General features: G+C 45.3%; 1 protein-coding gene across 1 annotated transcript in view; it reads left to right on the top strand.

The window, feature by feature from the left end:
- LOC149360787 (glutamate receptor ionotropic, kainate 2-like) overlaps window positions 1-24260 on the top strand; it is a 104550-nt gene that overhangs the window by 66696 nt on the left and 13594 nt on the right. Inside the window, exons 3-13 of the mRNA XM_089569393.1 lie at window positions 352-615; window positions 1274-1458; window positions 2660-2713; window positions 3766-3942; window positions 5970-6134; window positions 7493-7597; window positions 13781-13894; window positions 15974-16177; window positions 17187-17713; window positions 20718-20916; window positions 21452-21665. Of these exons, the coding sequence (XP_089425519.1) occupies window positions 352-615; window positions 1274-1458; window positions 2660-2713; window positions 3766-3942; window positions 5970-6134; window positions 7493-7597; window positions 13781-13894; window positions 15974-16177; window positions 17187-17713; window positions 20718-20916; window positions 21452-21665 (2208 nt within the window). The remainder of the gene's footprint in view (window positions 1-351; window positions 616-1273; window positions 1459-2659; window positions 2714-3765; window positions 3943-5969; window positions 6135-7492; window positions 7598-13780; window positions 13895-15973; window positions 16178-17186; window positions 17714-20717; window positions 20917-21451; window positions 21666-24260) is intronic.

The raw sequence follows: 24260 nt of genomic DNA, 5'->3' as shown, positions 1-24260 counted from the left end.
GAACGTATGTTGTCCCTAGCGGCGGCACCCTCTCTCGGTCACATTAAGCATGGCCAGACTAAATCGGACCGCTCATTTCAGCCGACCACTAAATGGTTGCTGCCCCCGTTGAAGCAGTTTTGTTCTGCCGTGCGCACTATTCTACCCACTGCTAAGTCAGGGTGCGATTCCTGTCTCCTCTTGGTCCACCCTCACTCTGTACTTCGTGGCGAACCCGCTAGGAGTGCAGCGTTTTTTGCGGGCTTGTTCCCGACGTGACATACTTAAGATGTAGGCCGCAATGCTATTCGCAGTAGAAATTTATGAGCCAGCGGATTTATGGTTCCGTATCACCTTCTTTCCTTGTGACAGTATGCCGACTCCTGGAGCAGGGCGTGCTTGCGGTGCTGGGCCCTCGAGATCCGGAAACCGCCTCTCTGGTATACAGCGCTTGCTCCAGGCACCAGGTGCCACACGTCTACCTGCACCGGGGAGACGAAGCACTACGGCACGTTTCCCCCGACTCCGTTTCCTTGACGCTCGCCCCTTCACCCATGGAACTTGGGCGAGCGCTCAGAGATCTCGTGGAAGCGGTGGGCTGGAAACACTTCACTATCATCTGCGAAACACCGGAAGGTAAATGGCAGCGTATTATTTGCGTAGGATTACTAGCTTAGTTCGGTAGCGGCACCAGTATTTGTAATGAAGCTGTAAATTTGCCCGGGATGACACGACAATGACGCAGTTATCAATGTAACCGTCCGAATATCAGCGCAGTTGAGACGAAAGTTCGTCGCACAATAATCATAGTATATAGCAGAGTCCTACCAGAACCGACAGCTATCCCCCGAGTGAGGAAAGAAATAAGCTATCCGTGATTTAGGAAGCAGCTTACAAAGACTCGTTTATATGAAATTTCAGTGGATGCAATGAAATAGCGCACGTCCCAGCTGAGGTGACATTGCACCACTCACACTGACACTCATGAACTCCCACCATACAGCATGTTCTTGCCGGCCCCAGAGATCGTATTCAGTGCAGCATTTACAATATCTTAATGTTGCGATAGCATCCCCACTCATCGCCAATGTAAAATGCCTAATGCTCGAAGGTGCAACTGTATGTTCAATGAATACATTTAGGACTCTACACCTGTGACTTGCACAAGTGGCCTTCCTTCGCTCTGCATGGATAACTAATTCCGTCCGTTGCACACTGTGTTTTATCTGCATACTTGCGAGGGGCAGGCGTGATGCTCGCAGTCATGCATTCGTTCTACCTTATCCCTGAGCAGCGCTGGTGCGGTTGCGTGGGCTACTGCAAGTGCCCCCTCCTGGAGGTCATTCACCACCCGTGTCTCTCCACCTGCTTCCCGGAACGGCGGATCCGCGTCCTGTGCTGCGCGAGGTTGCAGGGACAGGAGAGAGAAACATCGTTCTTGACGTGACAGCTCACAGGCTTGCGGATGTGCTCAGACAAGTACGCAACCGCATCATTATAGTCCGACCGACAGACGCTTAAGAGACAGTAGTGCATCCTGTGGCTTGTATGGTTTCTAAATTTTGCACGCGGATACATTGCGCTATAACGCAGCGCTGTACAGCTTTATCAATTCTAGCAACTTATTAGGCAGATGAACCGGCTAGGCACACTGTGTCGTTGCTGCCTAAGAGAAGTTATAGTCCTATTTTCAAAGTTCCAAAATTTATTAATAATGTTTAAAACGTTTTTCAGTACAAAGTAGATATATCCGGGATGAGGAACCGATGCTCCACTGGGTGGAGCCTTCTGTCTTGATTGCGAACGACAAGGGACAGCATTTGCGGCAATTTAGTAAAAGGCTGGTACGCAGCCAGAAAATGCATTCGCAGCGCTGTTATGGCAGCACATCACTGCCAGACTGTCTAAACTGATTTAGAATGCAACCGAAAAACACGCGCTATAAAAACTGGAATGACGTGTTCAGAACATCCCACAACCTTACCGTAATGCTCACCAAGAGCGTCATTCCATGAACACCTGTTTTTTCTTAATACTATACAAGTGAACAAAACTAACTTGGGTGATAACAAAGGGTAAATATAGCTGTACTGAAAACTCTATGTATTGTTTGCCGCAACCTGTACTTGTTTTAGGTAAAATAAGTTTGTCGGCGAGAAATTTGCAAAACGCACACTTTTGAAAGCACATACGAAGGAAAGGCGGCAAACTGGAGAAACGATGGACTATTTTATCAACAGAATGCAAATATCATAGTAATGATCTAGAAGTTGGGAACTGTTCAGCTGAAAAATAACGTTGCAGATGTGAACTGATAACGGGTGGAGCTTCAGATGCAGTTGAGATGATTTTGCAATGTCATCAATGTTTTTTGCGCATGTTATAGCAGTTGCTTGAAAGTGTAATAATTTGAAGGCTATGTACAAAATGAGTATTACAAGGAGGTAGGAAAATTTCTAAAAATGCATGAAAAACAACCATGATTTCAGTAATGTACAACTTAATTGAGGCGGAGCGTTCTGTAATAACTCGGCGGTTGTCGGTATTTATTGTACCGCAGCAAACGCTGCATGACCGACCGAGAAACGAGCCCTCCCTAAAATCACGAACAATTGCACGTTTTTTATTGAATGGTATGAGGATGTCTCCTGATCATGTCTAAATTTCTTTGAAATTTCAGGCTCAAAAACTTGGAATCGTCACAGAGTATCACAACTACATCGTCACTACTTTGGTAAGCAGAACAAAATCGACGGTTCACTCGATATTCAGAATTCGGAAAATAAGAAGGTCAATCATTAAATAATATGCACAGCCACAACTTTTCATATCAGCCGCTCGCTTTGATGTGGTAATGTTAACTAATTCGTTGTTAACATAATGGGCTCAGGGAGCCTATCCTACTGGCGGCGCGCTGCTGGATCACTGCTGACTCACCGCGTTTTCATGGCCAGATTTTTCCACCGTTCTGCTCTCATTGAAAATCGCCGCGAATGACGCTAAAGCAAAGCAATAAAGATGTACCAGATATTACCAGATACATAAACGCCTTACGTTACCGGCACCACCGCAAAGACACCATATAACTGAATGAATAAATGAATGAGTTGGATCACTAAAGTAAATTTTAGAGCACGCTGATCTCACAGCAAGGGCACCTCTTTCCCAGATATTTTCACCGCTTGTAATTACTGGCATAGATTTCATGATGGTGAAAATGTGAAATTGAAATCGTATTTCACCGCCGAGGTTACATTTCGATGTACAAAAGGTACCTTTATACGCTTAGAAGAGTCAGGGTTCGGGCTAGTGGGTAGTCAACATGAGGATCCATAGCGCACAAAATTGAAGGGACACAACACAAGCGCTAACATATATCAGGGAACAGGTGCCCGTTGAACTAGAAATATAACTTAGAAGGGTCAGGGTTCGGGCTAGTGGGTAGTCAACATGAGGATCCATAGCGCACAAAATTGAAGGGACACAACACAAGCGCTAACATATATGGGGAACAGGTGCCCGTTGAACTAGAAATATAACTTAGAAGGGTCAGGGTTCGGGCTAGTGGGTAGTCAACATGAGGATCCACGCTCATCACGCTCTTATACGCTCACAAAACAGGAACTCATCTTAAGTGTCTATCCCAGATTTTGATCTCTTAACTAAATGACTGTCTCCCCTTGTAGTGCAGCGGTACAACCAGGATGGAAATGGAGGGCTTCATGATTCTTTCTTTATTTTGTATAATTGTTCTTGCCGATTATGCTGTGGCTTGTTGTGACTCAGGACCTGCACACAGTGGAACTCTCAGAGTTCCAGAACTCTGGAACCAACCTGACTGGCTTCGTGTTGCTGAACAGAGAATTGTGGGAAGAGAACCGCGGAATCATGCGCGATGTGGACCGACAAGCTGGAATTCGCCCGGCATTCAGCGCTCAGCGGCCATCAAGGAAGCCGATCAGGGTTAGTGTTCCCACGACAAGCGAAGTGAAGTTCCTTCATATGAAACAAAGTAGTCTTTCTTCCACTGGCACTTATTCGTCTTGAATTGTATTAGGATGTTTTGCAAGAAGGAACTGAAAAATTACCCACGGAAAAATTGTATTCGCGAAGAAATTAAACTGGCACCCCTTTGAGTTAGCTTCAAGAGTAATGTTTTTCGCGTGACTGGAACTGCGCCTGTCAGGATGATAGTAACGCTGCCAGCGAGTTAAGGGTCGCATTTGAAAAGTCGTTGTGTGTAATTAAGGCCTTTTAGTTATGCCCTCGCTTCTGGCGTTTTCCCGATTCTGAAAAACAAACTCGTAAGCAGCCAAAGTGACGCATTTAATATTCGGATTGAACACGTAAATATCCTGGAAGTAGCGCAAGCTTGACCGTGCTGTTACTTTTAAACACTAAAGCACCGGTACCGTCTTGTGGTATTCCGAATACGAGGTCTGTTAGAAAAGTATCCGACTTTATTTTTTTTTTGTGAACACCTGATCGATATGAGACAAGCGCGCTTGCATCAGGTGACCTTGAACCTTCATGCGCATGCATGAAATTTTTCCCGCCTGCCGATAGCGTCAGTCGCTGGGAAGCAGCGTTTGAGTGAGGCAGTGTTCAGTGCTCTCGTCGGTTTTTTATTGCAAGGAAAATGGCGGAGTGAAAGGAGCAGCGCTACTGCAACAAATTTTGCCATAAACTTGGCGACAGCCGCGTGGAAACCATTCGAAATATTCAGACGGCTTTCGGTGAAGATGCTATGAGCAGCACACAGTTTAAGCAGTGTTACAATTGTTTTAATATGGCCGCACATCGGTGGAGAACGAGCCACGCTCCAATCGGCCATCAACATGCCAAATGACCAGGTCATTGCCGAACTGAACGCTATGGTGATGCTGGACTGTCGCGTGACTATCCGAGAAATTGAGGAAGAGGTGGACATGAGCAATTTCTCCGCACATTCCATTATCACCGAAGATTTGGCCATGGAGAGAGTTGCGGCGAAATTCGTGCCGAAGCTGCTCACGGTGGAGCAAAAGCAGCTTCGTGTTGATGTCTCACAGGACATGCTGGATTCCGCAAATAGTAACCCCGACTTCATCAACATCATAATCACTGGTGCCGAGTCTTGGGTGTACAGGTACGATCCAAAAAATAGATCCCAGTAGTCACAGTGGAAGCATTCCACGTCACCAAGACTTAAGAAGGCCCGCCAATTGCGCAGCAATGTGAAAGTGATGCTGACTGCTTTCTTTGACACCCTCTGTGTGGCAGACCACGAGTACGCACTCTACAGGGTCAAACAATGACCAAAGAGTACTACAGGGATGTCATCCGTTGCCTACGTGATGCTGTGCGGCGCAAGAACCCGGAGCTGAGGTCAACAGGAAATTGGCGCACCCATCGCGCCAATGCTCCTGCACATTCCTCACACTCGAATCAGATTTTTTTGGTGAAAAACCAGACCTCTGTAGTTCAACAGACTCCTTACTGTCCTGATATGGCCCCTGCGATTTCTGGCTGGTTCCCAAAATCAAAAGGCCATTGAAAGGAGCGCGATTTCAGACAAGGAAGAACATTATGGCTGCAACGACTGCTGAGCTAAACTCCATTCCGAAAAGGGCCTTTTCGGAATACTTCCCACAATGGCAGCACCGCTGGGAGAAGTGTGTGGAGTCCCAAGTAGACTACTTTAAAGATGACTAGGTTTGCAACGCTCCAGTTATGCAAGTTTTTTTTCAACGGCCAAAGGTCGGATACTTTTCTAACAGACCTCGTATAGCTCAGTACTCATAAGCGCCTAAAAGATAACTGTAACCAAACAGAGAAAACTTTCTTGTATATTTTAAGCAATGCTACTGCATAATTCATGCCAGACACAGGTTTTTAACGCCGCAGGCTTCAGTTTTGAAGGTCCTGTTTAGCTCCCCTTAATACATGGCCCTCCAAAAGACGGCCTCATAGATAAGCACTCCGCACAATAGCCTCGCGTTCCCGTCCAGACAGACGCTGCGCTGACTCAAGATGCCCTGGACCTTCTTGTACGAGCCACGCAGAGCTTGGCGAGGGAACGCAAGCTGATGAGGCCACCTGTGGTTGACTGCCGGAAAGATCCGACTTCGAGGTCCCGGTACCACTCGCAGATGCTCGTCGACACCGTGAAGAAGGTACTCGACCCCTCCCCCTATCGCAATGACGTGTGCGACGTAAATATTTGAGCACACAGTACTGCCTCGGCAGCGAGCGCGAGAGGTCAGTGTGCCTGTGTTGCCCTTGCGCCCTCATGCGTACTTCGCTTTATGCAGCAGATATTGAAAACAATCAAGAACTTGATGCCAGTAATGAAAATTCAGACAGGCAAAGAGGATTTAAGCGGTGGCAGATGCGATTGTTTCATCATTTTATTGCGGGGCGTGCACTGCCGAAAGAGAAGAGTGAGAATTTACGGAAAGCGCACTGAGGGCCAATACGGCGAGAAAGGTGGCGCCATAGTGTCCACTATGCTGGACCAGCGTGCTGTCCCAGCGCACATCAACTCCTTTGTTAGCAGCTTCAGAAATTTTTAGTGATTCCACTAGTTGGTTCGGCGCTGTTAACTGCCAGAAGTAACACGAGGTCACAAATAACATCCGTATGAAAACTGTACCAAATGGGGAAGTGAATACAGCTACTAAGTTACAACCTACTTTGTTGGGCTGCATTGTGTATTATGTTCTTTCGGAAACTTTGCCGAAAACTCTGAGGTACGCTGATGCTGTGATTTACGGTAAGAAGTGAAAATAAAGGGTCTAGCGCATTAATATCGATTTAAACAGATGCGCTCTACTCCAGAATTTCCGAAAATATTAGCTGCTGTCGGAGGGAGTCAAAAATGCAACTGATTGTACCGCGTCTTGAAAGTTCCGCGAAGGCCAAGCGAAATGAAAACAAATAACTATTCCAAAGGCGGGGCGCCGTGTTCTTGGAGCCTGCATATATAGCTCTGCATATATAGCTTGCTCCAGTGAGACTCCGTGGCTCAGGTGGTTTCATAAAATGCCGCCACCCATTACCAAGAAAGAAACTTATTTCCTGAATACAAGAATGCAATCCACACTGAGAACACCTTGGCAGCAAATTCTCAAAGTGCGGCGAGTGTCGGTCTTTAAAGTTCGAATAATTTTTAGCTTCACAGGCATAAATAACAAAAGGCCAGGTTAAAACCGCGCAACGTTATATTATTTCTTAACACTGTGCATTTCTTCGGTACTTGAAAACATGACAGGGTCAAACGTTCCTTTGCTTACCATTTCTAGAAAAGGACTATTTATTTAGGAATTACAGCGCTTTAAAGAAAGATTTGAGCTCTACCTCAGAAAATTTTTAATTGATCCAAGTCCGAATTATCAAATTAAGTAAGCTGGTTGAAGAGGCGTTACAACATTGTACTGAGGGCATCGTTACTAGAAGATCCGGTTGAAAAAAATGGGCGCTTTACTCCGAACGAAGATATGATAATATGAAGCATATCTTGCTATTCTTTCAGGTACCGTTTTCAGGTTTGACGGGTTCCGTTTGGCTAGACTCCGCGGGACGCAGGCAGAACCTTTCTCTGCACGTGGTGCAGCTCAAGAGAGCAGGCCTCACCTCGGCAAGTAACTCCGCCATGTTTGCTTCATTCTCCCGGCACAGTACTTTTCACTGTTCTCGAGTGAATGCTCGATCGACCGCGAAAATAGAACAGAAACCCATTGGTGCGCATGGAAGGAACGGCTTCCTCTTTTTAGATTAGTGCCTGGCTCGTAGTCATTACTTAGGCCACGCCATTTCAGTGCAGTTCAGCACACTGGAGGCAATATTTTCTCTCCTGAGAGGTGCACATATCAACAAAAGTGCAAATAAGTGGTAGTACAATTTATGTTACCACAAATGTCGCCAAACATTCCATTCAACTAGTACCTTTCCCGATCTAAATCTGGGAGAGTACGAAATAAGTACTAAAATGAAAACTTTGACAGGCTTTCTTCTGGTGGCGAAGATTTTGGACAAATGGCACATGATAGACACGAATATATATTATGCCTCATTTCTTTTCACCGGTAGCTTAGTACGGTATGCGTCTCGGCATCGCTTGCTGCTTTGGTTCAACACTAAACATGAGCAGTTAAAAAGTAAGACCTAAGGTTTTAAATTGCTTCGCGACCTTCTAAACAGACCAATCTCTTAAACTAATAAAATAGAGAACGACTACAAACTGCGCTCAAAAGGCGGAACGTAAGTCATACAAAAAGACAGACAAAGCGCAGATTGTACTCATTCTCTTCATTAGAGAACCATCTAGCCCGCCAGAACGTAATTCTTTAATAAAATAGAATTTGCTTTGGTTGTACACTCTAACTAGTTCTTTATTTGATGTATTATTATCATCTCCCGCATATGTATGCCTTTCTTATGCTCCCGTTATTAAAAAACCGCACCCCCTCAACAAAATGCTGGACATGTGATAACTCGTTCATACTGTTCAATACCACTGCGAATGTTTACGCAGTATTTAGTAAAGATTATCGTTTGCACCTTACAAAAAACACTAACTCTAAACGCTTACTATAATAGAAGAATGGTGGCCTTGTGCCCGATGAGTATTGAGACATGCCTCATACTTTGTGTTGCTGCATACGAAAAGATTCTTCTTTTACTATCAGAGAATGACGATATGTTTTATCTATTTCTTCAGTCATCAGTACATTACTGCACAGTGTTTAACCTTAAACAGTGGTACACATTGTACATTCGAATTATTTCATTCCATGAAAGAGGAATCGTTTTAGTATGGAGAAAAGTGTCGTCACAATCTTGCTGTGCATAATCCCGTAGTCTTAGATGCACCTGGAAAGAAATTGTAAGCGAAACGTACCAGATATAACAGGCTGCTAGTCTGTGAAAAATTGATAACGAGAAGTGCATGTGTCCCAGACCCAATAAAAGCCCTACTTGAAGGCCTGTGTTGGCAAGGGCTACCTGAACGGTACGGCTTCCATTGCACACACTAAGGCACCACCCCTTTCTCGGTCCACCTGAACTCCTAATACGGTCCCACCCAGATTCCAACTAGCAAGTTAAACTCATACGAAATTACGGTACTGACCCAATTTTAGTGTGCACTTTTTCCAAGAAAATAAAGCCTTGAAACGGCGGGCGTTTTACAGTCGAAAACGAAACCGAAAATTAAGTTTCCAACAGTACAGCGTCACTAACAACACGTGTACAGAATGCTGGTTAAGACTTTGTGCGCTGGCAGTTGGCAAGGTTGGCGTGTGGGAGACGTTAGACCTAACTGTATATTGCTGTCTATAAGTCGATCAGTTTCGTACAAAAATGACCAAACTGCGGGGTTGATTCTCCGGTAGTACGAGTGCCGAGGCACTGCCAGCTTCAGCCAGAATGCGTGGAGCTTAATATGTAAAAAAGAATATGTGGTAAATTCGTACTGACATTGGTTTCACTACCAAGAATGGAACCTGCGGGCTATTTATCCGCCTCACTGGCGATGCTTGTCCCTTTCTTTGATTCGTGGCAGGCAGCGGGAGAGAAAGCATCTGGGTAGAAGTTTTAAATCCCGTAACCTCGTCAGTGTGAACCACGCCGGAGTGGGAAAGTAGAGGATTATTGGCCGTTGGCTTTGCCGCTTGCTAGGCTAATCAACCAGGCCACACGCGCGTGTATGACGCGTGTAAGGCGCGCTGTGGTGCCGCCGATTATCTCCATTTCTATACAGCTGCGGCACTTGCAATCAATGGCGTTGTTACCCGTCTCGTGCTTTGAGGTGTCTTCGATGCGATGACAGCGAAGGACCGTCAAGAGAGTGATGAGGGGCGGAAGGAAGTATGAACGTCTCTTTAGGCTTGTGCCAACAAGGCTCGTTTTCATTATCGCAAACATGAAAATCAGGCGCGGTTTGCTGTCGGTTGCTTACGATATTTAAAATAATATTTCACTTCAAGAGTACAACCGTGCTAGAGACATTAAAAGCAATACGAGCCGCGTTCCTCTGAAACCGATGAGCCGGCGATGCCGGATTCTCAATGGTGCGTCAATTTCGGTCTGGCCTGTTACTTCTGCAACACACCGATAGGGGACTGCATCGTCTGCTACGGAGTAAAAGTGTGTAGAAAATCCTTCCCAGCAAATTTAGATAATTCTATGCGAAACAATGTTCCACGTAAGTTGCACCGTTAAGACATTGTACAATAAAAGGTAGGAATGTGCGCATAAGGAAGGACAGGAAACATAGAAACGAAAACGGCACCACGGGCGCAGACTTAGAACTGTTCTTTCTCGAATGAAGGCACGTGCTGTATAAAATATCAGCGGAAGCACGCAACCGCTTTTGGCATTCGCACAAGAACTGATAAAAGGTAGAGCAAAGTGATCGTATTTTTCTTTTTTGGGGTGGAAACGGACAAAAATAAACCGAATCGGATCATTGCGGAAGGCCGCACTAAATACACAGTTGTAGCTGAGTGTTTTTATGGCCAGCGGGGCGGTGAGGGCGAGCGGATACACAAGCGGAGAGGCGCACGAGGAAAGAGCTTTAGCCGGGCGGATCACCCGTCTAGTGGAAAGGAGGAGGGTCGCTTGCTCTGCTGCTCCACCTAACGGTTACTATTCGAGTTAGGGTGAAAAGAATATCAATTAAGTCTGCTAATAATGCGCTGAAAGTTTTTAGTAAACGTAGATTCTGTGTTTTTAGGTAATTATTTGGTAAGTGTTGCGTTTTATATGTACAAAAGAGGCTGCCATCTTGAATGCCCATACACGCCCGCGCCCTCTTACGCACGCTCGCGCGCTGCCTATCGCTCCGCTGGAGGTTTCCCAGCCGGTGTAAGCTCCGCTCCGTTAAAACGCTGGCCGGCCCAGCGACGTGCGCATGCGTAGTAGCGTCTGCGCTCATCCGCTCCTCTCCGCTGGCCGCAAAAACGCTCAGCTAAAACTGTCTAATAACAAAAAATTAAGATAGTATATCACTAGAAGCTTCAGGTGAAAAAAAATTAGAAAACAAGATTAGAAACTACCAGTCAACCTGAGTAAACGCGAGGGAAAAAAATATGATGAAACGTGAAGTAACAATGTAGACGGCAGAATGGCAAACAGCAAGCAAACGAAATAAATGTAATAGTTATAGGTTAAAAGCATGAGAAAACGTATGTAAATGAGGACATTGCAGGATGGAAATAACAAGGGACAAGAGTATAGGCGAAAATTTAAACCATGTAAAAGAATAAATTTCCGAAAGCAGTAGCGAGATTCGGTTCCTCGCTTATACAGCAGGTGGGTTCGCTCGTGAATAAATAGTCGGCGCTCCCGCTGCCAGTTTAGTTCCTCTGTCTTCTCGTTCTGCTTTAATTGCGCAGTCATGCTTTCTGTTGAAATGAACCAACTAGCTCGAATAAACGTCGCAAAACGACGTAATACCCTTTTGTTATCGTTATATCTGGAACACCATTCTCTATAGATTTCAGTTTTATTGGCCAGCACGTGAAGACAATCGCTTTCGGGTTAGTTTTTCTGCAGGAACGCTGACTCCCTTTACTACGCAGGTTGTCGCTACGCAAGCTCAGGCTCAACAAAGCATCATGTACCGAAATTTTAAAATTATCGTATGCGTCCCGACAAAACCGAAACGAGAAGGTTCATAAAAAAATTGACCACAGTTTACAGCACATGTTACACTTTACAGTTATTTTTTTTTACTACTGACCAGAAACAAGACACAATCAGGTTAATTCTTGTAAGAACACGATTACACAAGAACACCAATAAGAGAAGAAAGGCGTAAGAAGCTTACTGCCAGATGAGGCGAGTTTTGCTTACTTTACAAGTTGCAACCAACCCTGGAATAAATCAATCTTTTTGAACGAAAACGTTTCTAATTTCTGCTTTTGCTTCAACTTTTCACTTCATGTTCAGTTTCTCCCCGATGGTGCACACGATTACAAATGACTTAGATAACATATTTTGTTTGGTTGTCTTGGTGGTGCATATATTCTCACCGCAAAAGATTCGTTGAAGAGCCGGCTCAAAGCATAAGTTTTCCGTTCCTATTTTGTCCTATTAATGATAGACAGAGGCTTCAGAACGACGAAATCTCAAAGGTGTGTCGTGTATTGCCTTTATTTGAACTGTTTATTACAGCAGTGTTTCTTGGCCACAGATTGAGATTAAGCGGACTGCTAAACTAGAATTTGGCAAAAAAATGGGCAAAATCCACACGCACGAAAAGGATGATTATAAACCCGTCGCAAGGAGCGGAAACATATTTTCACGAAAATGGCTCAGCTCGAGCTACCAGGGTCACTGTCCTGAGAAATATTATTTAATGCCATCGATAGATCGCGTCAAAACACCCAATCTGCGACATGAAAAGGCTTTAAAAAATCAGAGCTAGCTGCACTGCGCTCTTGGAAACAGTTTCGAGTTGGCTATGTACACAATTGCGTACACTGCGCCATAATGGAGTATCAGCTAAAAAAATTTTTTTACTCAATTTCTACAGATGTTCGCTAAGCAAGACAGTTCATGCAGTAATAAAATTGGTCGGTTTGCAATAGCAGGTCAGCGAAATTCTGGATAGTTTGGTTCATTTCAGAAGGAAGTATTCGCTCTTGTTTCCGGTCCGGCAACATGAGCAGACTATGCGCCTGCGATTGGAAAAAAAAATAAGACACTTGACTCGTGAGCGCCTGTTTCACGCCATGTAAGAACTCTAACGCTAGCGAAGCAGCCTGCGTGACAGAGCTGAAAGCCGGCGTAGATGAAATTTTTTCTCAGAGCCTTAAAGCACTGACACTTTCCCACGAGAGTGCAGAGTTCTCGCCTGTCGTATTGTCCCAAACACCGGAGCCTCGAATTCACACGCCCGCATATTGAGAAGAGAACAAGCGTGCTTGGAATGCGAGTGGCGCTCGGCTAGCCGTCTTTCGGCTCTCTGCTCTGTGCACTGTTATTTGCGACGGAAGGACCGCGCCAGCTACGTGCTCGGGCCGCCAATGTGACTCCAGTAGGAGCGCGCCTGTCGTTCAGGACTCGTTCTTATGCAAGCTTGCACGCTTCTAGCAGAGCAAATGAACAAAACAAACAAACAAAGAAACCTCGGTGTTTTTAATATGAGGGTCCAGCTACAACAGCCGCCAGCGAAAATATGCTCGTCTTTTTTGGTGGTTTACAAGTGTGTAAACAGACCTATTTCTCTTTATTATCATAGTTTAGAGCACTTTCCTCTGGAAATACATGCGCTAAGCTAAAGATGAATCAACCATGATGGTGTGGCGCTTGAAGTTCGAACAGTATGAGCAAGGAGTAATCGCTAGCTTTGGAGCGTTCACACTTAGCCATGGGTGCATGATGTGAACAGTCCGTTGTATATTATAAAGGCCGAAACTCCAGAGTAACATTTACTTGAACTCCTTTGAGGCCAGCGAAGATTTTCCAGTTACATTCTTTCGTTCTGCTGGCAGATGAAGATAGAAGATGCCTGGATATCCGATTTGGACTCCGTTGCGTAAACGATTCCCAACTGACTGTAATTATTCGCTTTCACATATTGTTCCAAAAGTATTGAAGCTTTGAATAGAAAATAGCAGGTAATTTGTTTAAGTTTAAAGCGAAACAAAGGAAACTGCTCCACACACCATCCAGAAACCCACTACGGTCAACGTTGTCCTGCAGTAGCATAGGTAATTTTTTAAAGGGGCATTGTTACAATTCGAAAGAACAAAATTTTTAACGTTTATAACACTGTGCTGTGCTTTTTCCACGCCTCTTTTCTTCTTCTCAGATAGGAACATGGAGCGCATCGTACGGCTTGAATATATCTCAGACAGAAAAGGCTTTTCAGGAAGAGGTGAGGAGCGCTTTGAAGAAGAAGACTTTCAGAATTACAACAATATTAGTAAGTACACCCAAAGCCTTTCCCCTGTGTTGAGCGTTTTCGGGGGCAATTTTGCATCATGAGCGTGTTACTAAAAAGAAAAGTAACTTGCGCATACTTTTCGACTTCAAGAATTTCTTAATAATATAGGTGCTTGGAAATTTTAGCATATGAAAGCTCAATACAATGAGCGTGAGAAGCAGTACGAACTGCTGTTCCTGTTAGGAAAAGAAATCTTGACGAAAAAAATTGAGTTCGTCGGCGAAATTTGCTGAAATAAGACATCTTCGTGACATCACGCGACATGTGTCTGTAGCGGCAACTTGTACGGACATGGCTATGAAAAGAGATGTGTATTTAAATTACAGCTCTCGCTTGATGACGAATTACACAAATTATTTGAAGCTCCACTACTTAACGATTAGAAATCTGGGCTTTTCCCTAAATGCTGCTGTTCAGTGCCCTGTAATGCATGGACGACATTCACGCCCAGGGTCCCCAGAGACTGCTGATTCCTTTTTATATAAGAGCGTTGTGATGAAGCAAAGTGGATTTTGTTTTACATTTCTATACATTCTTAGGCGCTCCAATGGGCTTTACAGACTTGCAAAGAGTGCGTTTTATGGATTTGCACAATTTATATCACCAAACACAAAGCTCCGTCATCTGAAAGCAATAGGAACCAGAGATGTGCAGTGGCCAGAGCCCGTTACTTTCGAAGCCCAAGCTCCCACGCAACTTAATGACCGCACTCGCAATGTGTGCCGCAGTGCTGCAGCTGTCAGAAAGCTCTGTTTCCACGGCACAATTGGCATAATTATAAAGGATACAAGCAGTGGTTTTTCATTAGTTGCTTGCTATGCTGGCGAAAGATAGGAATAAAAAAAACAAACTATTTGGACCATTAAGTCACTTTAACAGTGGATTCCTGTAGCATTAAATTTCACATTTTTCGCAGCTTCTGCTGCAACTTTTGTAAGTGTTTGCATCAATTTTTTCGCATTTGTCGGTTCATCAATCACTATATTCGGACTGCTGGCTGCAGTTGCAGACGATAAACTTAGCGTGAACCCTGAGGCACAGCCTTTGTGAACAGGGCGGTCACGGGGCCGCGTCCGAGTAGAGATTTCATGGCTACGTACCGGTAGACTTTATCGTGACCACCCTACAGATGCTGGATGGTTACGACGACGACTATACTATACAGGGAACCTTGTCTTTAACAGGCAGTGCTGGAAAGAGAAGTAGGAGACGTCGGGCTAGATACAGAGTTAACACATAGAAACCTGAAGTGATAATGCGATGAAAGAGAGCGCGCGAAGAATAATAATTTTGATGCTTATAATAGCAGTTCGCGGTATTTAGAACGAAGTTATTTTTCACATCTACTACATCACGCTTGATTATATGTGTGAGTCCCCTTATCGAGCTCTGAAATATTTAACTGCATCATGAATGTTCCGTAATAAACGTAGAATGTATGTGCATTACTCAATTCTCACTGCTAAAATCAGCTATGTAGAGAATACCGAACAACTATAGATGTTGGGAAAGGCGCTGAAGAATACGTGAATTATGTGAAAACGTCCCACAAAGATACATAATGCTTATTCACATCTTTGCAGCACAGGAGCTTAAGGCCTTGATGATGGAATAATAACCAGATCATGGAATAAGAACCCGGTTGGCTAAGGAACCTAAAGATCGTTTTTTTCAACATGACATTCTCCTTCAGTAATGCAGGCATGAAATCTCTTCGAGAGATAACCGTCTGGTTCTTTGAGTACAGTTGGACACGGAACAGGATATTTCTCACACGAAGCGGGCTTCTCAAGACGAGGCGTTTCACCCCAGTGAGCCATCACCAGGATACGCCCCTCTGCGCGTTCCAGCGTTCACACTGAATGCAAAAAACAACAAAAAACCCATTGAAACTTACTCATTCAAAGGCTTAAATCTTTTCGAAGTTAAGAAGCCAAAACTGTACTGCCGGTTAGGAATTATGCTTACGTGGTCCAGAACACGGCACTGACGTTCAGCTTTTCTTCACTGTTGCAAAGATTGTTGTCACGCGAATGAAACGTTTCCCTTTCTCGACAGAATAAGCCGTACGTGATGATGAAACAGCCATCGAACAAGTTCAAATGGAACGATCGGTTCGAGGGCTTCTGCGTGGACCTGCTCCGGGAAATAGCCACGATATTGGGCTTCCGTTACGAGTTGAGACTCGTCCGTGACGGCGCGTACGGAACAATGGATGCCCACGGACGCTGGAACGGCATGCTCCGCGAGCTGGTCGACAGGGTGAGCTGATGTGGAGCCTGTGTGCAAGTGGCCGAAGAAGTTTTCAAAGCTCGCAAGCCAATAAAAAAATTAATTTGCTCACTGTCTCGAGGGGTGCGGCGTGAAAGTACTGTGCACGTCACGCATAGAAGCTGATAGCACAACCTTGAGTTTATGGCTGCTTGCAAGTCCTTCAGCTTCACTTGAGCAATTCAGTTTCTCGTGGCTTGCGTGTTCTGAAAGCTACTCACCACCTGTGCATGCAAACTCGCGGTTTTCGAGGAAAGGGAATGGCGCAGTAACTGTCTCACTTATTGGTGGACACCTCAACCACGCCGCAAGAGGAGGAATAAAGGAGGGAAGTGAAAAACAAAGGTAGAAACCTGTGCACGCAAGAATTTTAATAGATGGGCAATGCAGGGGTAGCAGTGGACATATTATTGGGAAATTTGCTTTGCTTTTTATTTACAGAAAAATAGCCGATGTTTCTGCACACGCAAAATTCCTGTGTCTAAGAGTAGAGTGATATCTTTGGCGCTGTCCGTCTTATAAAAAATAGCTTTTGATTCATTTTGTAAGCATAGCAATCAACCTGCGTGTGTACTCTATTTATACATCGTCTCCTGCATTCGTTACCAGCCCATTGAAGCTGATGCTGTGGTCAAGAAGGTTATGCGGCTTATACCTAATGACCAGACATTTCGGTATCATCTGTACTTAGTGATGTTGTACGGTCTGGCTCAATTAATAAAAAACGAAGCTGTAAGCCCGTGGCATTTTTTCCCACCTTCATGCTGGTGAATAGAGCCCTTGCACATTTACCATTTTGAGCGTTGAAGTGAAGAAGTCAAAAATATTTGTTTTTGTTCAGTAATTTCACGTAGTTTAAAATTTATTCCACAGGCAATGATTGTTCCTTAAGATTAAACGCACAATGAATGCCTGAAATAGAGCGCTTCCAACTCATTAAGAGATCCCGTTTGGGTCCCCAAGAAAAAAGTTTAAATAGGTGTTTCTTGCAACACTGCAGGAGGCGGACCTGGCGATTGGTGACCTCACCATCACTCACGCGCGTGAGGAAGCCGTGGACTTCACCATGCCCTTCATGACCCTAGGAGTGAGCATCCTGTACCGGAAGCCGCAGCAGGAGCTTTCGCTGCTCTTTTTCCTCTCGCCACTCTCGCCAAACTTGTGGCTGTGCGTGGCAGGGGCATACGTGACCGTCAGCCTCCTGTTGTGCTGCGTGGCTCGTGCGACAAGCGCGGCGGCCAACAGAGGGCGGGCCAGTCCTCACTGTTGCTGCCGCCGAAGCGGAGTGGTGAGGAGTGATGAAGACAACGAATGGTACGCTGAGAGAGACTGTAGAAGTGCGGAGCTCGACTTCCTCAAGCAGCAAGAGGCTGTTGGTGCATCGGAGCGTCACGGACAGCGGACATTCTGCTGTGGCGGAGAAAGTGGAGTCGGAAAAGTGCCTGACGAGCAGCAGTTTACGCTGCTGAACTCTCTGTGGTTCATCATGAGCGCCATCATGCGGCAGGGATGCGACACGTCACCAAGGTCTGTGTCTCATCGGAGCTTTCTGGAGAGTTGCTATTTCCGGTGCTAACTACCGATGAGAACATTGAATATCATTTCACGTATTTGAGGCGCTAATTCCGATATGTTTGTTATTTTAAATCTTTTCCTGAAGATTTGTAGTAGTAGTACAAGACCTTTATTCGGCCATAATTTACAGGCCGAGCATGTCGACCGCCTGGGCGACCAGAAGTCACTGTTCTTCCTCCCCTTCAGCGTCAAGCCAGTCGAGCCAGGTGGTGATGGATAAAGAAGGTGGGGGGTAGGAACCCTACTGTAGAGCAGCCGGACAATAGAAGAGGCAATGGGGCAGGTCCGCATAGATACCGGGGCAGTTGGGACAGGAAGGGTTCGATCGATAGCGATAGAGAAAGGCGATACAGAGTGATGACTGCATTCATTTGGATGTGCCGAAGAAGGCGAGCCTCCGGCACCGTGAGTGATGGATGAGGGGGAGGGTAAAGGCGTTTGTCGAGGCGGATCTGGAGGTAGACCTCTTTTATGGTGCCGTGAAGGGTGAGTCTCCCACCTTCCTCCGAGGGCTTGGGCCCTCGGTGCCCGGAACAGTGTGTCGGGGCCCAGAAAATTTTGCCCGGAAAAGTGTGTTGCGGCGAGCTGATGGACCAGCTCATTGCCGTCAATCCCTGAATGCCCAGGGACCCAGCAGAGGAAAACTATGGAAGGCTGCAAATCGGAGACCGGTCGTTCGACCTCCTGTGGGAGAGAACGGTTTAGGGTGCGTTTCGGTATGTGGTGTATTGCGGCGAGTAAAAATTGTTTGTCCGTTCTAAGCTGACGAGGCTTTTCAAGAGCTGCAATAAAGCCAATGAGATATCGTTCTTACCTGATCATTTTTTAAGACTGTTGTTGGACACGTATTGAACCATATAATGCTTGAGCACCACTGAACTGGAAGTACTCTCACTATACGTATTCAGTTATTCTGGGCTATGACGGATGCTATAGTGGAGCCTTTTTTTTCGATCGTATACCGGTGTTGACTCCGTACATAAACGACTTGGAGTCCTTTCATACGCAGATCGCCTACACACAAGGGGGGCTGCCGCAGCCGAGGTTCAAATTTTGACCTTGTGGTCCGCAGCCAAAGTCCATAGCCTTCGAGGTTCCGCTGCGGCTTTGAAAACTTCTGTAATACAAACCTAAATCGCAAGGTATGCAAAACAGTGCTCTTACAATTGTAATCGTTTAGAATTTTGTCTGGAGTAGGAAAACAATAAGAAAGATGCAATAATACAGTCGTCTATTAAAGTTCTGAGAATATATATTCCGCAGGAATATATTCAGGAGAAATTAACTCTAGAAATAATGAATAATTTCTTTCGTTCCAACTGACACTTTTGCCTCCGTACATCATAGGCTTCAGCAGTAAAGATAAAGAGCATCTTTTGTTCTTGGTCCCGAAGAACTGTGCTTTTGCGAGGAGTCTGCTTTTATAGTCTCCTGGTTTGAAGCGTTTCAGGCACAGACACAGTTTCATTTAAGCATACAAGCAAAACTCATGGGAACATTACGGAGATACGGTCAGAATAAACCGCGCATCTTCGCCCGTAAAACTTTAAAAACTTAAAAAAAGACACACCTTACTACTTTACAGCGAAGAGATATAGTTTACTTAGCTCACTGCTACGAGAAAAGACCATCAATAGTTTATGTGGGCCTAGATAAATTGACGTAAGCGCTTCATGCCACATAACTTTCTGAAAATATTTGGATTATCTGGAGAGGATCTTCTAAGCGTTTAACGCTTCAATTCAGTTCAGTTTTTTTACCTTAAAGGCCCCCTTGTATGGGGGGTATTACATAAGGGGTGGGATTTTAATTAAATGAGCAAACAAAACCGCGAATATTATTGAGCACTGAAGGTGATCGGTTACATGTTCTTGAAAAGTAGAGGATGAAGCGATGTTGACGACGTCACGGGGTAGGCCGCTCCAGTCCGTTGCTGCTCGAAAGAAAAATGAAGCAGAAAAGGTGGCAGTATGCGATTGCGGCCGGGCAACTTGTAGGGGATGACTGGTGCGGTGAGATATGCGTGCTGCAGCTGTGATATACGGTGACCGATTGAGGGAAGAATGAAATAATTTGTGATAAATGAGACTTGCAGTGCGACGACGGAACGAAAGGGACGGTAGTTCTGATAATGCTTTCAATGAAGAAATGCTGACGTCATATGAGTATGAAGAGTGGATGAATCGAGTGACACGATTTTGGACAGCTTCTAATGCATTAAGTAAGTAAGTTTGGTGCGGGCTCCATATGGCAGAGGCATATTTTAATTTTAATCTGATGAGCGATTTATATGCGAGTAATTTTGCGTGTAGAGGGGCAAGGCGGGGATGGCGCTTGAGAAAACAAGGTGTTTTGTTCGATGCTGAAATGATGTTGCCAATATGGATGTGCCAAGATAAATGAGAAGACAAAGTGACGCCTAGATACTTATAAGATGATACTGATTGAATCGAGGTGTTAGAAATAGAATATTGGAAGCGATGTGGGCTATGGGGACGAGAGAAGGATAAGAGTTTGCATTTATTAGGATTGAGGGACATGAGCCAGTTGTTACACCAATTAAGTACGCTGTTAAGATCGGTCTGAACACTATGTTGATCACGAGAGTTATTAATAGCGCGGTAAATAACACAGTCGTCAGCGAACATTCGAATACTGCAGGAAACGTGGTCAGGTAAGTCATTAATAAATATTAAGAAGAGTAATGGATTGAGTACAGATCCTTGCGGAACGCCTGATGTAACCGGGAGGCTGTTAGACAGGTGGCCGCTAGCAATGACTGATTGAGAACGATTAGTGAGAAACTGCTCAATCCACTGTAGTATGTTAGGATGTAAGTTCAGCTGTGCAAGTTTCATATCCTTATTGAATAATGCACCAAAATTAAGTCGACACAACAACTTAACAGTTCCTTTCATAACAAGGTGCGGTCCGTAACACGCTGCCTTTGGTGCAGGTCAGCCTCAACGCGTATCATCGCAGCCACCTGGTGGCTATTCTCTTTCGTGCTGGTCTCCTCGTACACGGCGAACCTCGCCTCGTTTCTGACCCGTGAGAGGCTCCATTCGCCGATAGAGAGCGTCGAAGACCTGGCCAAGCAATCCCAGGTTCGCTACGGGTGCGTCCGATCGGGATCCACGCAAGCATTCTTCAAGGTATGGCGCGATAAATTTTCTAACAGCAAAGTGTCGCCTGAAACAGCAAGAAAAAGTCTACTAAAAATGTTCTATGACCACTTTGGGTGCCTTCACGCCTTCCTTGCTCAAATTTCATTTACAGGCACGAAGGAAAAGTTTAGGGATGAGTCGTCCTCGCCATCCATGACAAGGTCTAAAGTTCATATTTGCAGATAATGGACAGAAGCACAATACCCACAGTTGAACCTCCCCGCGGTGTCGGCCTTAGGAAGTTTTCAGTATGCTCACGTGAACTATCAAAGAGATAATTGAGATTTTCTACCCGACTAAGACACCACACCATGGTGTCCTTCAACTCATGCATACAATAACTTTTACTTCACAGCGCAAACTGGCGTGTTCTGCGCTCGACCTGCTTTTAGCTAAGTTGCGCTGGTTCATCGAAGCATATATGCTGATTGCTGAGGCAGCAGTGAAAGCAAGCACTATTTTCTATAATGCTGGTTCTTCATTACCAACATAATTTACTACTTTTCTTGTTGCTACGCCGCAGGATTCGAAGCACGAGACGTACGAGCGGATGTGGCATGCCATGAAGGATGACCTTGTCTCTTCCAACGCCGAGGGCGTGGCGCGGGTGGAACGCGGCAACTACGCTTTCCTCATGGAGTCAACTAGCATAGCATACGTCGTGCAGCGCCGATGTCACCTCACGCAGATTGGGGGGCTCCTCGACTCCAAGGGATACGGCATCGCTACACCCCTCGGTGAGTACGACGTGCAAATGACATGTCTATTTCCACGACCAATACCTTCTCATTCGGGCGGCAAACATTCAGAATAACATAAGCGCTCAAACAAGTGCGCTAGGGTAGCCAAAAAAGCTACCTAATGAAACGCGTCGCGCATGCGTATTAGCGATAAATATGAAGGTGGAAAACTGATTATACATAGGTTGACCAAGTCGAAACCAAGACGACAGAACGTCTTACAAAATGCGACGGCAATTTTTGTTGTCGCTACGACAGATTTTTCTGTAATATTGAGAAGTTGTTCGTTGAGCGACAGAGCTGTCATTGTCGTTGGGGCAAGGGCTATACAAGAATTCAGAATTTCCCGTTGTCACTACAAGATGTTCTGTCGCCAGGTGCCAAAGTACTACCGGAAAATATATTGTGCTCTTCGATTTGGTATGCTGGACAAGTGGCGAGACTCAGCGAGAACAAACTTAAGCGAAGTGTGATTATTAAATTACATGACCTTTTTGCCTCTTCCTCAATCCTGTCCGTCAGGGTACGGTTCACGTGTCCACGCACTGTTAGAAGGCTAAGGAACATTTCCTTAATACTCCTTATATTCCCGTCCGAGAGGTCTGTTGAAGCGCTGGGAAGCGCCTTAAGATCGAGTGCCACCCCCGATGGCAACGCACCTTATACGAGGCAGGACGCACAGGGAGGTGATCTCATTGAGATGACGAGCAACGCATTTTTACGGCATCGCTGGAGAAGGCGCTCCTCACCCAAAACGGCATAAGTAGCGTGAGACGTACGCACTGGGCGAATCCATGATTGTTAGCGTGCGAACTAACGGCACCGGGCTGTGTCACAGACGCAGCTCCCGGTATAAAAATACCAATGTATTTATTTCTGTGCACAAGGCGACAGCACATAGATAGTTTCTGATGCAGAAATAGTGATGGAATTCAATGGAATAATCGCCATGATTTTAAAGATAAAAAAGCACCCCTTTTGAGGCGCAAAATAAGCAGAGAGAACATTTTACGGATAATTTGCCTCTGCACTTGCAGTTCTTGGCGGTACGCAATTCAAAATAAATAATTCTTAATATTTCCACGGAAGTTCTGCCACCGAAGTAACAGTAAGTTATTGTTACTGCCTCCCAAGCAACGGGGTCTGTGACTACTTTTTGGTTGAAAATCTATTTTCTGTTATGTTGGGTTTGATGCCCCGATACGGCACGTGACGTATGATGACCACGTTGACTTGTAGAATTCACTGACATCTATTGGAACACTGGCGTTTTTGTATTTCGCCTCCACTGAATGTCTGTCACTGCGCCAAGGATCATGCTCAGCTTTCCTCGCCTTTCAACAACTAGCGTCATCTGTTTCCAACCAGTAGCAAACGCCGCGTAGCTCTATGGGGAATGTTAAACTTGCAGTTTAACGACAGTGCGGAGATTCCGGACGAACAAGTTGATTATAATGGCCGCCTCTTCCTCCTCGCTTCAAGATCACACCTGTAAAATCTTCGTGTGTTCACACCAACTGTTCCCCGCGGAAATACAAAACCAATGGGATATATCTAACATTCTAAATTTCTGCGGTGATTTTGAGTGTGGAGTGCCATTCGACTTGTGGTGGCAGTAGAGAAGACTGGGAGCGTTTTTGCAGATTTCTCGGGCTTGTCAATCTTGCGACGTTTCGCTCAGCAGCGAATACCATAGCCACTAAGCCGGTTGTTGCTCCCTGAAAAGGGAAAATAAAATTATTCAGTGACTCTAACTGCAGCAAAGTGCAGCGTGCTGAAACTTCGCTGCTGCATCCCGCCGCCGCACAAATTTGCTGCTATTAACCATTTGCTGGAAGTCAAGCAATGCCTGCTTAGCATGAAAAAGCGCCGGGTAGTGCATTTTAGTCGCAATAAGACATTCCCCATATGCCATTCACCTAAGACTCAACTTGATGTCATCGTCATTATCATACAATCAACATTGTAATTTTCAGTCGGGTTAGATGCAGAGTAGAAGGCCTCTTCCTTTTTTGCCCGATTAATCCTGCCATCTCCATTACATTAAAAGGAGTGTGGGTGACAGCACATGACAACCTCTGGAGAAAACGAATAAAAAATGAGCACGTAGGGCCTTCTGTGACTAGCACATATGAAGGACACTGCAAGTTACGCCGCCGCAACCTGCTTTTTGTACACGGACGTTCCCCTCTCATAATGCATCCGCCAAGCAGCTTATTGTCAAAGCCCATCCCATCGCCCTTTCCGAAGAACTATTACCGTGTTTATTTTTGAACTGAAAAGTATTTGCCGAATAACACTGAAACGATGTCTGAGTAATATTATAGAACGGCTTCGGTACGGGAAATTGAATCTTCACCTTGCGAAGTTTCTTCGTGAGTGCTGAATCTATTGTCCCGACCCTGAAAAGTGTTTCATGGCAAGAATCTGGCAAAGCCGTGCAAGCGGCGTAGTGTACGCTCCGTGCCTGTTACAGCGCACGTTACAGCGCAGTTTTTGTGCTCTCTGAGAGGCGTGAGCTGAATATAGACAGTTGACGTGGCATGCATCTGAACGAGCTCAGAAAAACATGCAACTTAGAGACGCCAGCCA

Source organism: Amblyomma mixtum, chromosome 2 (genome assembly GCF_055824585.1).
Source record: "Amblyomma mixtum isolate Tamu chromosome 2, ASM5582458v1, whole genome shotgun sequence".
NCBI lineage: Eukaryota > Metazoa > Arthropoda > Arachnida > Ixodida > Ixodidae > Amblyomma > Amblyomma mixtum.
This window is presented reverse-complemented; position numbering and strand designations above follow the sequence as displayed.